General features: G+C 38.5%; 1 protein-coding gene across 3 annotated transcripts in view; it reads right to left on the bottom strand.

Annotated features, from left to right (window-relative positions):
• Nucleotides 1-283: 283 nt before the first annotated feature.
• MYB (MYB proto-oncogene, transcription factor) overlaps nt 284-17,940 on the bottom strand; it is a 34,539-nt gene continuing 16,882 nt past the window's right edge. For 2 of the 3 annotated variants that reach the window (XM_004740252.3, XM_004740255.3), the window contains 6 exons: nt 17,558-17,700; nt 16,021-16,135; nt 15,804-15,929; nt 14,499-14,609; nt 12,290-12,397; nt 284-1,710 (listed from right to left, as the gene is read on the bottom strand). In XM_004740252.3, coding sequence (XP_004740309.1) covers nt 1,594-1,710; nt 12,290-12,397; nt 14,499-14,609; nt 15,804-15,929; nt 16,021-16,135; nt 17,558-17,700 — 720 coding nt within the window. In that variant the 3' untranslated portion in view covers nt 284-1,593. The remainder of the gene's footprint in view (nt 1,711-12,289; nt 12,398-14,498; nt 14,610-15,803; nt 15,930-16,020; nt 16,136-17,557; nt 17,701-17,940) is intronic. The other variant, XM_045066333.1, reaches the window with a different exon arrangement.

A 17,940-nucleotide genomic window follows, 5' to 3' on the forward strand; every position in this document is an offset into this window, starting at 1 on the left:
CCACATTTGTGGTACCAGTACACGTTGTCCCCGCTCAAATGCTGCTGGAACACTAACACATTCTGCAGGATTCCTCCCAGCTGTCCCTCTGCTTGTGATTATGTTGTCAACTACTGCACTTGGTTTCCTTGTCCTTCGTTCTCTAAAGTAAGGATTTTTGGTTTCTTCACATGAAGTTCAGGTGGTGCACAAATTATTAACACAAGAAAATGTTTTGAATTCACTCCATTTTCTTAAAAGCATGACTATCGTCCACAATCACAAGAGACATACCAAAAGTAAGTAAAATAAGGACACAGCTTTATTTCTCTACAAGGCAGTAAGTACACTGTCATCTCCAAGTTCAGTGACAGACATCTGGCACCAAATATTCTTAAGGCAGCCACTGGCTTTCATTCCTAGTTTCCTGACCCCAACTGCAAACACAAGCCCCAACTGCAAACACACATGAAAAGTCTCATGTACGGCAGTTCCGAGCCCATATGCTCAGAAACCATAGGGGACATCAATCAAACACATAAGCCCTGAATTAAAAAACAATGAGGGCAAACTCAGAACAAAACACAGGACATCAACAACACAGATCTCCCAAAAAAAAAGAAGTGCAATGCATGCTCTTAAAAACCATCAATAACATAAAAAAAAAAAAAAACCCCAAAACAAAACAAAACAAAACAAAAAAAAACCAAACCAGTAACAACAACAAATGCAAAATCTCCCAACCAAGTTTTTCAATGTATTACAATGGGGGGGGGGGTGGATGAGGGGAAGGTGTGTGTGTGTATATATATATATATATATATATATATATATATAAAATAAAAAAGTTTGAAATACTAGTGCATAGTCAATTACCTAACACCAAGTTTCTTTTCTTTCCATCCAAAGCTCTACTGCCCCTCTGATACTAGCAGCATGTCTACAGGCTAAAACCATAGCAGCAAAACACATTTTTTCATTTGGCATTTACAAAATTAAATTACTGAATAAAAATATAATTTTTTATAAAACTATTTCATACAGTAATAATTTTTAAAGCAAGCTAACAAAAAACTCATAAAATGGTTTAGTACAATAAATGTACCTCCAATGATATTAACCATAAATGAGCATTTACAATCTTGATTTAAAGATCCCATGGTATTAAGCCAACATTTACAGTAATGCATTGTGTTTAGTGATTGAGAAAAGTGATATATTGGAATACCTTTGTGTGTGTGTGTGTGTGTGTGTGTGTGTGTAAAATTTCAAAAACCTCATCATGGAAAAAAATACTGGTCCATTGGTCCTCTAAAAAACAGATAAATCACTTTATGTTTTAAAAAAATCTGCATTAAGATATTAAACTGACTACAATTCATTACCTAAAAATTTAGGTAAGACTATTATTTATTTATTTTTTAAAAATCCTTTTTGTGGGGTGAAATCCCAGAAGATTTCATCCACCTAAATGCACTTGGTGCTGCTCTCAACTGTTGTACCACAACAAAAATAGGCTCTTCTCCCATTCATGAAAAGTCTCATGTAAAGGAATGACATATCCCAAGTCAACTTGAAGTGTTCTGAAAACCATAATGCTTGTCTAGAAACGTCTCACATGACCAGAGTCCGGGTTGAAAAGGCGTTCACATACTTCCGAGCCTGACCAGAAGCCGTCACCTGATCTTCCGTCTTTCCACACGAGGCAGCTTCCCAGGCGCCACCACAAGGCTAATGGGGGGAAAGAGGCCAATGACGAGGTTAGACAGGAGACCCATATTTCAGCCCGAGGATTCCCAATCCCAGCAAGGACAGCTGATGGAATTCTGATCCTCAGACAGCAAAAGGAGATACCAGGGAGCCTTTGTCAGATAAGACCTGATTTACGGGACTCCAGCATTATGAAGGGATATTAATGATCAGAAATCATTTATTGCTAAGAGAGAGGAAACCCCACTTCAGACAAGATCACAAGCTACAGTTGCATCTTGGCCCTTGAGCGCCTTTTGTTGATTAGGGTGATTTTTGCAAAGTTGGGAGACAGGAATGGGACTAATCCTCCCAGATACCTAAGATGTCTCTCAGGGCGTTTACTCATTATGCAAACGGGGGAGGGCTTCAGTTCTCTGAGAGAAAAAGCTCCCACAGGTCCTGCAATCGACTCACTACTAAACATAGTATGTATTTTGTATTATCAGTGAAATATCAATTAATTTAGAAATCTCTGTTGTCCAGGTTAGACACGCTGAAAGATCTACTAGGCAGCATCAATATCCGGGTCTGGTGTTCAACACATCACAGTCATGATCTCATTGACACAGCACACGCACCCTGAGGGGGAGGTTCTTTCTCTCTTCAAACTGGCAGGAAATGGAGACTCAGAGAGTGGACATAACCTGCCCAAAGCTGCTCCGAGGGTGAGGAGTGGAGTGGCTTTGGGCCCAGGTTTGTTTCCTGCACAGTCTGAGACCCTGCCTTCCCTCCATATTGCTTCCAACTGAAATACGTACTTTTTTGCTCTACTTAGTTCCTGAAAGGATTTATGATGCTCACAAAATAAATATAAGATAACAGGGATTAAACAGTAGCCGAGGCAGGGTCATGGGGAAATATGGAAAAAATAAATAACACGACGATGGGGTGATATTTGTACATAAAACGTTTGTCATGAAATACAGTGTGCCAGCTAGGTGTCAGCCTCAAGCCTGTGCCTGAGCTCTCTAGCCATCACCGCAAAGGGAGACACAGAAACACAAGCAGATTCGGGGTCTGTGAGCTCAAAACTAAACCGGTAGTTTAACAAAAGCCCAACTCTTCCCGCTATGGACACCCAAGAGGGATTTTTCCATGGGACAAAAGAATAAGCCAAAAAAGGCCTTTCCTTTTTAGAGCCTCCAAGGTCCTGTAGAGGACAAAGTGAATGCATGGGAACCAGGTGGGGTAAGAGGCACTGTGGGAGGTTCGTGGGGCCGTGCCCAGGTGAAGGGGGGATGGTGCACTGAGACACTGCCCGGGAAGGACAAGATGGGGAGGAGAGAAAAAAGGAACGTACCCTGGGTAGAGAAATAGCTCAAAAGAACCAGGAAGCTGCAGTTTGTACACTGCTTATGGGAGGGACTGCGAGAGAGGAAGATCAGACAGATTTGGTGACAACATTCAGCAAGGGTCACCATGCGCCAGCCATGCTTCCAAGCATTTTCCGTCTTTAATCTCACGCACGTCATCCTGACACAGGTTGCCAGAGGCACAGGGGCGGATTGGTGGCCCAGTTTTGCAGACCGGCCAACGGTATAGGAAGAAAGAATGTGGACAACATCCCCAAGGTTAACCAGCTAAGAAGCAGCGAAGCTGGGCTGAGTCTAGGCCCTTGGGAGTGTAGGACGCCCCTGCCATTAGTGTCCTTAACAGTGGAAAATTGCAGGCTCAGTCCAGTGAGGTCTTGGATTGCAGGAAGAAGTGTTTAGATGGTGGGGTGGGGGGGCAGAGTGAAGGTCAAAATCATCAGGCTTTGTAGCAAAGAGGAATCATTCTGAATGAACGTGGCGTTTGTACAGTGATGGGGTTTCCTAGCCTATGGCTGGAACAAAGTGTCAGTGACAGAAGGCTTATGGTGCCATGTTTCTAACTTGGGAGCTTGCACAGACACAAAGCTGGTTTCTCGGCTTCTGCCCCACCTGCCACGCAGTCTCACCACTAATGCAAAGGGCATCATCCAAGTTTACACACGTTTGCTCTGAAGGCTCAGAAGCTCAGCACCTACCCTGAAATACTATATAGCGAGATGGATTATCATAATATTTTCCTGGAGTTGTGTATCATAAGGATGACAGGTGTTTGTTTGGGGCTGACTTCTGCCTTGGGTCACATTTATTTTTTTCCTAAACAAAATCACCAGAGTAGTTACAGTATTCCTTTGAAATAGTTCTGAATAAATGATGGTTCTCCAGGTTCAAACAAGCAGATTAAACACACGTTTCTCTAGTGTATATCTGTCCGTACAAATTCCATATTTCAATTAAGTCAGTTGTTTCCATGTTGTTGCTAAATTGTTCAGTGCCATGCTGAAACACCAAATTGAGGCATGAAGCCCAATTAAGAAAAGTTGATGTTACCGTTTCAGTGACTGAGTTAGCATCTGTTGCCACTGCCACGGTGTGACCTGTCACTACTCCAGACTGAAGAGGGAAATATGGCGGACGGCTGCATGAAGGATTGCGCAATGCTCAGAACCAAGGGCATGGGTCTTAAAAACAAGTGAGTGAAGAGGCTACAGAAGGAAATACCTTCATATGCCAATATCTTCTATGTAAATCCCAAATCACATAAGACACATGCAAAACCTCAAAATACCTATTTTGAGAGAATCCATACAAACAGATGGAGGGGAAGGGGGAATGAAGGTGAGATTGGAGAGAAAAGTGAGAAACAGGGACAAATGTTTCTATTTTTCTCTGGTGAAGAATTTTTCTACTTAATACTGCTCAGCCATCCAAAAAAAAAAAAAAAAAGAAAGAAAAATTTTGCCATTTCAAACAATGTGGATGGAACAAGAGGGTATTATACTAAGCAAAATGAGTCAATCAGAGAAAGATAATTATCATAAGATCTCACTCGTAGGTGGAATTTAAGAAACAAAATAGAGGATCGTATGGGAAGACAGGAAAAAATAAAAGATGAAAGCAGAGAGGGAAACAAACCCTAAGAGCCTCTTAATCATAGGAAATAAACTGAAGGTTGCTGGAGGGCAGGGGTCTGTGGGAGATGGGGTAACTGGGTGATGAACATTAAAGAGGACACGTGATGGGCAGTATATAAGACTGAATAATCACTGACCTCCACCTCTGAAATCAATAATCCATTATATGTTAGTTAATTGAATTTAAATAAAAAAAATTTTTTTAAAGAATTTTTCTTAGCTGTGCTTCAATAAATATAGACTTAATTTTTCTAAACATGTAAATTATGTATCTTCTTGAAATTCGACTGTGTTCTAATTGGCTCTCCTACATGGCTCAACACTTTATCCATGTTTAGCTCTTTCTCCAGGAGTAGATATTTAAAACAAGATCAATATGAAAAAGGTACCCTATATTTTTAATTAGTGTTTTAAGGAAACTTTTCAAACAGTCAGTTTTTCCTAAGTCAAAATAGAATTTTCCAAGAAACAAATCGAATTCCAGAAAATGGAGCATCTCAAGGGCATATAAGCCCTGTAGCTCAAAGCCCGGGGAGGGCAAGACGGTTGGAACACATGACTGTCCTGGTGCAGACAAACACCAGGACCCAGTAGCCACTGTGTGTAGAAAAGCCAGTGGGCACCATGAGCAGGCATCTCCTCTTCTGTGGGTGTGAGTACTTCTTACAACAATGAATGAAAAACCTGGTTAGAGCAGACATAGACCAACAGGGTGAGAGTTATGGAAGAGCAGAGGCACCAGTACTCAGGTAAGAGAAGAGGTGCTCGGGTCCAGCAGCTGAAATGACGATGGCCTCCTCTTTTGCTTCTTTCTCTCTCCTTACCTCTTCCTTCCCTCTCCCTACCTTGAAGCCCTGTGGCCCTTGGCCAACTTTTCAAGCAAACAGAAGAGTTTTGACAAAGGGGGATTAAATGTCTTCATGCTAGAAGAATATTTTTTACTACTGTCATATATACCTTTGTGCCTCCTTGATTCCGTCTTTAATTTTAGCTTCCTTTACAGGATTGATTAGAATTATGGATTTCTGCACATGAATTCTCGTGTTAATGCAGCCCTGTCACTCAAATGCTAATTCATTTCAACATTAATAATCCTACTACACATCCTCCTCCTCTTGCCTGAGAGTCACCTTGTTTATCCTGTGATGGGCCTTTAATTGTCCTCGGGGCAGAAGTGAACTGTAAACAGACTGTCAAAGCTTTAACTGGGATATCCTGCTAAGGCACTTGAAATAAATACTTGGATCCTTTGTGGAAAATAGAAGAAATAAAATGAGACAAGACCATGTCCACAGGTGGTTTTCTGTCAGAATTAGATTGTCTTCTCGTTTTCCTCTAGAATACAGGTTTTTTCATCATGTTGAACATTATTATATTCACACTGCAACTTCACACAATAGCTGATGTTCAAAAATCTTGGCAAGCTACGTGCATTCCAATTCAGAGTTCTAATAAAAAATTTGCATCAGTCATAAAAAAAATGATTTTGACAAACCAAAGCAACTCATGAGACAGTACTGTTTTTCTTTAGTTCTGTTTTTAAATAAGAAATAGGTGTCCTAACAAGTAAGGACAAGAATTATCCAATTATTTTATTTAACCCATCTGAAGAAAAGATTTGCTCTGGACTAAAATTCTAAAAGTCAAAAATTCCTTCCCCAAAGGGCATCATTTAAAGATGTATCAATTATAAGACATAATGTAAAAATCTTGAAAACTGTTGAATCTTGAACGTCAGGGATGGACCAGCGATGAAATGTCACTAAGGTAAGGTCAGTGGTCAACTTCTCCCACGCATGAAGGCCTCCCATTGTCTGCACAAAACAGTGAAATGACCCCAACTTCAGGGTTTTTAACTTCTCATAGAAAAAAGCCTTAAAAGTTAGGGAATTAAAGGTTCAGGCAGTGATTGGAAGTTGCCCCATCCACTTGTGCCTCAACTGCCCACCCAAAGCCAAGTTAACTGTTGCTAATGTGATTATAATTTTCCCCAGTTTGGAGTTTTCCCTGCATGTCTCAGGGTTATGGTTCCATCTTACATGTTCATAGACTTTGCAAACATTTATAGGCTAGGATGTCACATATTAGTTCAGACTATTAAGATTAAGACAAGTGCCAAATTGCTCCAAAGCAATTCTATCTTTACTGGCCCAAGGAAGAGTTAGCATCATAGTGTTTACTAAGGTGAACAAAAACAAACAAACAAACAAACAAATCCATGTCTTGTAATGTCTGGGGCAGGGCATCCTGAATTTGAACTTGATATCCTTTTCCCTCCTTATTCAGCCTTTTCTAGTTCAACCCAAAAGCTGAATATGGCCAACTTGCTTATTTTAAGACATATATAGAAAGCAGGTCACTGAAGTACTACCAACAACTATGTGAATACTTGCTGCGGCAAGTGGAAAAAAGTGACCCAAGCGAGAACAAAATGAGTACAGAGGTATCCAAAGGAGCAGATCAACCACACCACAGTACATTAAGAAATACCTAGAAAGACCTATGTCGTGTGTAGACAGATTGTTTTCCATGTCTGTTGACATGCCAACACAAGAAGCAGAAAAATAGAGAAAACCAATTAATCAGTTGTTTCATCTCCATCATACCAAAGGTAGCTCTGACTACCTTTATTTCAGGAATCAGTTGAGTCAGCTCTCTCTTTGGGTGACCCACTGACATAGTTCTGCAAGAGTGGAACCGGGAATGAGAAAGAATGTGCTAGAGGAAATAGTACACCACAGGGCAAGAAGCCCTGGCCATAGGGGAGGCCTCCTTGCCTCTTTCTGACAGAGACTGTGTACAGCCTTTGCCTGATAATAGATAACACCAATGTCCATGGGCAGTTGTGCTGTCATTTTGAAAGCAATGTTATCTCCATTTCATCGTCCTACCAACCTTGTATGATGAGTGGAGGACATACTAGAGTCCTCAAGTTATAGACAAGAGCATTTTGGTCTGAAGAGGTTAATGAATTAGGATCACATAATCAGAAAATGGTGGAGTCTAAACCAGACCCCAGGTTCCTGTTGTCTGCATGCTAGTTTATCGTGCTCTTCAGCAATGCTGATCATACAAAAAAAATTCACCCTGTTTTTAAAAAAATTCATTAACAATTCATATAAAGATAGGAGCAATCAAAAACACATGGAACTGAAAAAGGGAGTCTCATCTATTTGCAATAATATTTTAAGATTCCTCAATGCTGTGTAAATGTGTTTAAATAATAATGACCCGAGAAAGTCACTTAAATTAAATTCACTGTTTTACAAAAGTAAGGCCATGACAAGCCAAGTCAGGAAATTAAAATTTAAAGCTGTCATTCTGTGGTTAGAAAAAAAGCGGAAAGTGCGTGTGTAAAACAGCATATGAACATATCTTTTACACTTGGGTTTTAAATAGGAATAAAGGGAAATTATAATTTAAGAGAAAAATACAGAAGTTCAGAAGGCTTATAACTTAAGTACAGTTTCGGATTTGCCACTGAAAATGTTTACCTCAAGAAATGTTTATTAGCATAATAAAGTTATTTCAAAATGTAAAGCTAATTAAAAAGCATTTTGAAGAAAAGAGGTAGCTCTTTTCTCCTTGTTGAGGAGGGAGCTTTGCATTCATACGTGTGTGTCCCAAACTGCAAGCTTTCTAAGCCAACTTTTATTTCCCCAAATTAGATAGTTTTATAACCTTCTAGATTCCATCCTCTACCCCCATACAATGAGGGAAAAACATGGTATAATTGTCTAACATGAAGATCTCACATATTCTGAGCTACATGAAAGAGACACAAATATCAAAAATATCTCAGAACATTTTTATTATGAGTACCTGTTCACTGGTACAATGTAAAATTAAAGCACCTTTAAAAAGAAAAAAGAAATTCAACAATTATAAGATTGTGCAGCTGCCACAAATTCCTTTTGGAAGAAGGCTGAGCATAAATAATTTTAAAAACAAAAAGAACATTATTTGTGCCCAATGGATAATATAGCCTCTATGTAAGCATTATAGTTTATGGATTGTAACTCGGAGTTCTGAGTTGTTAAAATTCATTGCTTCTCAATGACAACCCACATAACACATGGACATACTTAGCACCCTGATTTTGGTCTCTACACACCTTTTTCCACTGAAAGGATCAGAGCTCTTGGGGGAAATGGTTAATTCCAGGAAGAGAGCAAGGAAATATGACTATTAAGCTATAGCAGTGTAAATTAAATGAAATCCGAAAATTCTGTTCCTCAGTGGCATTAGCCACATTTCAAGTGCTCTAGCCACATACGACTAGTGGTTATCAAACTGGACAACAGCATATTGGGCATTTCCATCACTGCAGGAGTTCTATTGGACAACATTGGTCTAGAGATTAAAAGAGATTTAAAAGACTTAACAACAAAATGAAACTTTTTCATTTCTGATTAGAAAAATAAAAAGAATCTTTTTTGGATTAATGGGGGAAACTTAAATAGAGCCACAGAATTAGAATATTAAGGAATTATTGTAAATAACAATGTGTGATGGCGGTATTAGGTCATTTAAAAAACATTTTTAGAGATACATCTGGAAGTACATAAATGAATAAATGTTGTATTGTCTGGAATTTTAACACATGATAAAAATAGATGCAGTAAATATGGTAAAATGTTAATAAATCAGAATAAATCTAAATCAGAATATTTTCTATAATTCTATGTATGTTTGAAACTTGTCATAATAAAATGTCAAACTCACAGCTTCTTGCATTTCTAGTTTTAGAATATCAAATGTGTATAAGCATGTGCATTTCTTATGTACATTAGAAGCTAGAACCACAAAGGTCCAGTAGTTTGGCCTCAAAAATAGTAATTGCTCTGCCTAACGTGTTATTGCCATAATTAAGCCAGGGATGATTAAAACTGAAATGAGAGAACACAGAATTACTGTAGTCTTCAATAAACTGTGCTTGTGTTTAAGTTACCTAGACTACTGGGTGGATAGGATAGACAATCAATTGCCCTATATAAGTGGCAGACATTTTATATTTTAGAAGTATCAAAATTTTAAACTTTTTAAGGAATCATATCTAGTTGTTTTAATTAAAAACACTATGATAAAAATATCAAGACTATTTGGCTAAAATCCCATTCAATATGTGATTTATTTTAAGTACAAAAGCTGTAGGTTATATAAAGTACTCTTAAGCTGAAAAGCCAGACCATGTAAGAAATGCATTTGTTCAGTAATGCTATTCACAAGCAATCTGCCTAAATAAGTCAAATTGAATTATCAATGGAAATATCTGATAAAGTATTATGTCCTAAACAGACAAAATTACCAAACTGCATAAGAACCTATGCAAATATTGTTGAATTGGGACTACATGAAATAGAAACAATATATGCTTAAATATTGAGATTCACTTGATGAATTTCCCAATATTTATCACAGTAGTTTAAAACATTTTAGAAATCGCCTATTTCTATGGTATCAGAAGCTAAAGCTCCAAGACACAAAACAATGGAAATTCTTGGTGTGTACTATTCATTCATTTAGTGAGTATTTCTTAAAATGAATTAGTTATCTATTACAGCAGGTTATTAAGATATATTTAAGCAATATGAATCAGTAAACCATATAGTGCAGATAGAAACATTGACTCTAAAATTAACTTCTGGATCTCAATTATTTCATTTAGAGGAATTGACAAATACTGCCTTCACTACATGATCTATATGAATGGCTTAATCCCATTATACAGATATTAGAATCTGTAGAGTGCCAAACACGACTCCTTTATATGGCAGAAAATATAGATTAATGAAACAGGGCTCTACTTAATTTTGAGTCTCAAAGATAACTAATATTTCCATTAAATAATATATAAATACATTAATGATAAAGTTCCATACTAATCATTTTTTTAAAAATACATTAGCATGTTAGATTAAAAAACCTGACAACTTACTTTTTTATAATACTGACAACTTGCCAGTTTTATATAACATATCTTTTATATCAGTTCCATGTTCAGCCCTAATGGTTTTGTCCAAACACTATTCAGTTAGGCCCAAGAGCTAGGATTCAATTTTAGTAAAGTAACCTGGGGTTTTCAACTTACCCAATGACAGTTACTCACATCATGATATCTGTCCTCAAATATACTTACATGTTCACTCTCTGAAATTCAGAATGCCTTTTTTCTGTACTACTGTAAATATAGGTTGAATCCCAGACTAGGTTATAAAATATATGTAAGATTTACTCAAGCTTACTATACTAACAACAACGGTCAAATTCTAGGCTCTGGAAACCTAGGGCCAAGTATTTTGGAAGGAAGATGGAAAGAAACACAAAGAATGCATTGCCTTTCTGGAGCCAGGATCAGTCTAGGTTAAATTTTGAAAGAGCTGACCTTCGCCTTGACATTCTTCTAACCTGCTTTCTAGGCCCCCTTTGGCCTCAATGGAGTTTGTTCTCTTCTTCCTGTCCCAGTTCTTGGTGACACACAGGCCTGACTGACTCAGGAACACTCCAGAAGCCCCCCACACCCTGGCTTTCCCTCTTCTGTGTCCTATATTCCAGTCAACCATCAGTCTCTCACCAGAGCAGCTGGATCAGATAGAGGCCACAGGAAAACAATCTGATTACAAAGCAAAATGTGCCTACAGCCCTTCTAGCTGTATTTGTATTACTTAAAAAATAATACCAAATATCACCAATCCTTAAAAAGGGGAAGTTTTAAGATTCTCACAATTTGGGGGGGAGAACACCTACCACAATGATAGGGAAGCCCTTAAGAGGAAAAAAAAAAAAAAAGACAAGTTCTCAAAGCACACCAACTTATTCTGGTTACATTAATTCACAGTACAAATAGCACTTTCCACTTCTGTCTCTAGGTTTTCTATACATCTTAGGGTTTGTGAAGTTTCCTTCAGGGTAGCTCAGAGACGTGGAGGGGAGGGCTCTGCAGGTGACTGGATGCTGGGCTACTTCATGTTGGGAACTGCTTTAAATACTTTAGGGGAGTAAATTTGCATTCTTTTTTACATTTGGCTCAGGATTAATTTGGCATTTGCTGTATTTCATCAACATACACCTACTTCAGGGTTATAAGGGAAATCTCTTTTGATATTAAAACCCAGGAGCAGACCATCAACTACGGCTTAGCCACACAACACTGGCAGCTGACTTTCTTATTCTGGTAGTCAAATAGATGGTAATCATTTTCCAATTAGTTAATATCAAACTTAATTTTAAACCCAAATAGTGCCTGAGTTTTGATGGCTTACTAATTAAGCATAAAAGGTAAAAATTGGGAAACAAAAAAAAACTGTATCCATAAACTTTTTATGACATGTTTAAGAGCAGAAGAGGAAGATATTGACACGTGTAAGCACTGATCTTGCCCTCAGTCACAGTAAGAAATGTTTCACTTCATCACACTTTGAAAACCTGCTCTAATAAAAGCTTGTGCTGTGTCTCATGTGAGTGGCAATAAGGAATTGTTAGATTTTAGACATCAAGAGTTAAAAGGCATCACTCCTCTATAACTAACGTCTTAAAATAAAACCCCCCCAAAACCCTCCAGATGAGTGTTTTGGTGAATGGCTTTTAAGGCACCAATGTTGGAACAGTAATTACCTGCAAGGGACTCGCCAGGGACCTGTTTTTAGGTACTGTAAATGCTTTGAGAACATGGTCTTCATCTTCTGATACTGGCGTCATTAAAACGGAACTTGTGAGAATATTCTAAAGGGAAAGAACAATTTGGAATTTAAATGACCCTGGAAAACATTAGAGCTGACACAATTTTGACACTGTAGAGAGGAGATTATATGAAGTGATACACATGAGCAGGAACAAGTGTGGGAACCTGCCAGAAATTCTCTTCTTGCTGAGCTTAGAGAAGACCTTAGCTATGCCCCAATCCTAATCCCACTGTGGCAAACACTTCTAAAACAAAAAGCTTTGGGGTCTGACACAGTTCTAGGCAGGAGGTGGGCACTCAAAAAAATAAAAAATCTGCTAAAGGAATTGGTAAATCCATGCTTTTAAAAACGAAAGACTGGGGCGGTTGTGTGGCTCAGTTTGTTAAGCAACTCCCTTCAGCTCAGATCACGATCCTGGAGTCTCAGGACCAAGTCCCACATCAGGTTCCCTGCTCCGTGGGGAGTCTGCTCTCCCTCTGACCTCTCCACTCTCACGCTCTCTCTCTCAAATTAAAAAAAAAAAAGTGAAAGACTGGGGCACCTGGGTGGCTCAGTTGGTTAAGCAGCTGACTCTTGATTTCAGCTCAAGTCATGATCTCAGGGTTGTGAGATCAAGCCCTGATTTGGGCTCTGAAATCAGTGGGGAGTCTGCTTAGGATTCTCTCTGCCTCTCCCTCTGCCCCTCCTCCTGCTCTTGCTCTTCTAAAATAAAGAAATAAATATTTTCTAAAAATAGAAATGAAAGATTTACTTAGCGCTAGAGAACTCTTTATTTTGTATATTGGTACCAAAATATTTTAGAGCTACAAATTAATGGCAGTGCAGTATAATGGTTAAAAGCATGGAATTTAGAGCAAGACTTTCTGAGTTCTAATCCTGAACCACCACTTATTGGCTATAAAACCTTAAGCAAGTAAGTAAGCCTCCTTGTGCCTGTTTCCCAGTTGGAATAATGGCAAAGATGATGTTACCAATTTTGCAAGGCTATTGTGAGGCTTCAATGAGGTGATACATCTGAAGTTCTTAGAATGGCACTTACCCCTTAGTACATACTGAATAAAGATTAACAATTGTTATTAGCTCTGATTCTCCATAAAGGACAACCGTTTGCAAACTCCAAACTTTAATGATGGTGGTAACTGAGTGCTAAGAAGAAAGGAGCCATTAAGCCATGACAGGAAATGGAGGAAACAAAGTACATATCACTAAGGGAAAGAAGCCTGTCTGAAAAGGCTACACCATGTATGATTTTAATGATATGAAGTCCTGGAAAAAGCAAAACTATAGAGACAGTCAAAAGATCAGCAGTTGCCAGGGGTTGGCAGCGCCAGAGGTTGGTGGTGAAGGGACAAATAGGTAGACCGCAGAGAATTTTTAGGACAGTGAAACTACTGTGTATCTATCCTATTCTAATGGTGGATACATGTCATAAATTTGTCCAAACCTATCGAATGTATAGCACCAAAGGTGAACCCTAATATAAGCCCTAATATAGACTTTGGGGGAGGAAGGACCAATGATGTTGGTTCATCAATAGTAACAAAGGTACCACTCTAGTGGGGGGTGTCGGCAATGGGGAGGGCTATGCAGGCACGGGGAGGGGGGGTGTGGAAAATCTTGGCAGCTTCATAGTTTTGCTGTGAACCCAAAACCACTCTAAAAAACAAAGTTTATTTTAAAAAATGGTGGCAAGCAAAGTCATGCAGTAGTAAGAATAATAAAGGGTGTCTGCTATAGACACGGACTGACCTCATGCTAGATGCTACCTAAAACCAAACAGGAGGCAATGCAACAAGGAGGAAATACTACCCTTAGAAGACAAACACTTGAAAAGAAAATGTAAAATTAACGTTCTGCTTTCATGGAAATATGTATTTTGGCGCAGGAGATTTTTTAAGTGGCAGGGACTCTCAAATCATAAGAATACAAGTAATGAAAAAATCTGCATGGAAAAGAATCTATTTCCAATACATATACAAAAATTTCTATATTCAGCATTAATAATCATGAGAAAATAGTCATACAGCAGAGAACATTTAGAAATAGGATGTTATTAAATAGTGCTAAAACCACAGGAGCCTCATGCACCATGCAGAGAATTCTGTGGGGCACCAACATCTCCTAAATGGGCAAGTACTTACTGGCACATCTGTCACAGGCGATGTCTGTGTGAACAGCTGGGTGTTCAGGCTCTCCCCTTCCCAGTGGTTGGAGCAGAAGAAGTTTCCTGCTTTATCTGTTGGGGATTCCACCTAAAAGCAAACAGGAAGTGCTTCGTTATTTCTAGAACTTCCCACAGAACACTGACCCTTGAGAGTAAATTTCTATAAAATGAATAATATCTGAGGATTTAATGTATATCATGTTGACTGTAATCAAACTATACTGTATAATTGAAATGGGCTATGAGAGCAGAACTTCAACGTTCTCACAAAAAAAATTTAACAAAAGGTCAACATGTGAAGTGTTGGATGTGCCCATTAACTCAGTGAGGGAGAATCCTTCCACAATGTATGTGTATATCATATCATCTTGTTGTACACTTTAAATCTCTTACAACTTTGTCAATCTTATCTCAATGAGTCAATCTCTGGTCAGTCTCTCAAACATTTATCCTTATATGAAAAAAAAATTCCAGAGGCACTATATCCACCTATTGGAAATACTTCTTGCCACCCAAGATAAAACTTTTTCTTTTTTAAAAAGATTTTATTTATTAATTTGAGAGAGAGAGAGAGAGTACATGCATGGGGAGAGGCAGAAGGAGAGGGAGATGCAGACTCCCTGCTAAGCTGGGAGCCTAACTCAGGGCTTGATCCCGGGACCTGGAGGCTATGACCTGAGCTGAAGGCAGATGCTTAACGATCTGAGCCACCCAGCTCCCCCAAAACTAAAACTTTGATCCTTGCAAGTTAGTGTCTTTTTCTTTTATACTAGACACTATTAGATACTATTATTTTAATTTAAATTTCAACTCTCCATGACATCTGGAAATTAAAATTCATGTGTATTAATTATCTATGTGTTTGAGTATCAGTGATAAAAATGTACAGAAAAGAAGTGCCTGCATGGCTCAGTTGACTGAGCATCCATCCCTTGATCTCAGGGTCGTGAGTTCAAGCCCTGCATTGGGCTCCATGCTAGGCATGAAGCCTACTTAAAAAACAAACCGACAAAGTCCAGTAAAATGTTTTCCTCTCTTTTTTAAATCCTCCCTAACACATTTTCTGTTCAAACACGAAGTAGATAGAGGTGGCTTGGCCTCCCAGATGAGAGGTCCCATGCCTATTACAGTCTGACAGTACCTCTTAGCTGCATCTTGTAGAAAAATCTTGTACAAAAAGTGCTGTTGATCCCCAGTCCTGATGCCAGATATATAAGGCTGCCACAAGGAACAGAGGCAGCAGGATTCCCATCTTACTCCCTCCAAAGGATCTTGTGCTTACCTCTTGTTTGATCTTTTTCAGCAAAGGGGGTCCATTTTCTTGAAACTCAGCAACAATGCCAGGTTCGTCCGATTCCTGCTTGATCACATCCTGTAGGTCTTCTACTAGGTGAGATGGTGTTTGAGGCTGAAAGGAAGAGTGGGCACGTGTGCGTCAGAGGACAATTTCTGTCTGTGCTAATCAACTGGCTAACCTTGGGAACTTGGCCCAGACTTACTAGCATCTTCAGAGGACCATATTTAATTTCTTGAGCTGCCAGGGCATGTTTGAATGGTGTAGGAGTTCTTGGAGAGCTTTCTAGGATTGACCTTTTGATAGCTGGAGTTCTAAAACTTTAAAAAGAAAACAAGTGTTGGTTCAGTTATAGAAGAACATTTGTCCTTCCCATCACTCTATCTATTAAATGCAATATTTTTGTACTGAATAAACTCTGTTATTGATATACAATTGGGTATGTGAATTAACCATATATGTGTTGTTAAGAAAAAGATAATATACATATATATATATCACATATTACCAAATAGTTCAAATTAGGATACTCTTAAGAGGATTAAACTATTTTTTTTCATCTTTCTTTCATCATTCTGGAGACACAGTGATCCTAGGTTTTTATAATGACTAAAAGCTTTATAAAGATCTGTTGTCATTTACAAATCAATTTGATCTATTCATTGAAACAGGCCCACAACAGAAAACATGCGTTAACCTTTTAAAATGTACTTATTGTAAGGGGAAATTGTAAGATATCATTTTTTAAAGGTTTCTTATAATTCATCTTGATGTTCTCCGCCATTTCTTTGAATTGGGGAAGGGTTTTTTAAAATATAAACATTGCTTAACCACTCCTTAGCTTCTGATCATATGATATTACTGGGGATTTTAGAAGTCCTATCTCTAGATAAATTTCAAAAAGGAAATATAAGGGGCGCCTGGGTGGCTCAGTGGGTTAAAGCCGCTGCCTTCGGCTCAGGTCATGGTCCCGGGGTCCTGGGATCGAGTCCCACATCGGGCTCTCTGCTCAGCAGGGAACCTGCTTCTTCCTCTCTCTCTGCCTGCCTCTCTGCCTACTTGTGATCTCTGCCTGTCAAATAAATAAATAAAATCTTAAAAAAAAAAAAAAAAAAAAGGAAATATAAGCTTAAAGCATATGCACTACTCAAAGAACCATACCATTGTTATTCTGAGTTTTATAATCAGAGAGGAAAGGAGGATGAAAATCTTATCCTTAGTGAAGAAGAAAAAGCCTTACTGAGCAAATGGAACAACTGAATGGAAAAGTTATATGAGTATGATCTCACTTCTACATGTGGTCCTACATAGTCCTTCTGAATAGGACTTTTTTTTTTTTTAAGATTTTATTTATTTATTTGACAGAGGGAGAGAGAGCACAAGTAGGCAGAGAGGCAGGCAGAGAGAGAGAGAGAGGAGGAAGCAGGCTCCCTGCCAAGCAGAGAGCCCGATGTGGGGCGGATCCCAAGACCCTGGGATCATGACCTGAGCCAAAGGAAGAGGCTTTAACCCACTGAGCCACCCAGGCATCCCTGAATAGGACATTCTGAAGTGAGTTACAAAATGTAATCGAGTTTACCTACTGACTTGCCACCCCTAGGTAGTTGTAATGTGCCTAGGACAGATATAGTCAATGTGGGAATATCCATGATTAGATACATAAAAATGGGTCAGACATTTGGAGGCTAAATTCCATTAATTAAATGAAAGTAAATAATTTTATTCTTGAACCAAGCACTTACATAGTATTTTCCTTTTGAGTTTTCACAGTCTGGTCTCTATGAAATGGTGTTGTAACAGTCAATTTGTGACCACTGAGAGGTGTGGAAGTTAAAGAAGGCATTTCCAAGTCTAAGTTTTCATGGTTACCAGAAGTGTTTAAGAACTAAATATGGAAAGAAAGAAAAAAAATTACATAAGCACTGATTCTTTATTCAGCCCGACTTAAATATCACACTGATAACAAGTGAGTATGTGTTACTGACCCATTCTGTAAAATAATAACGATATTAATAGGCACATAATGTTGGACAGGGTATTGTTTTATTTCAGTTGGAGTGCAATTTGGAGTGCAATTTCCAAGCAATAAAATCTAGGGTCATTCTGAAAAATTCACAAAATCCTA

The sequence above is a fragment of the Mustela putorius genome, unplaced genomic scaffold (assembly GCF_011764305.1).
Source record: "Mustela putorius furo isolate JIRA1106 unplaced genomic scaffold, ASM1176430v1.1 tig00003863_pilon_pilon_pilon, whole genome shotgun sequence".
Lineage (NCBI taxonomy): Eukaryota > Metazoa > Chordata > Mammalia > Carnivora > Mustelidae > Mustela > Mustela putorius.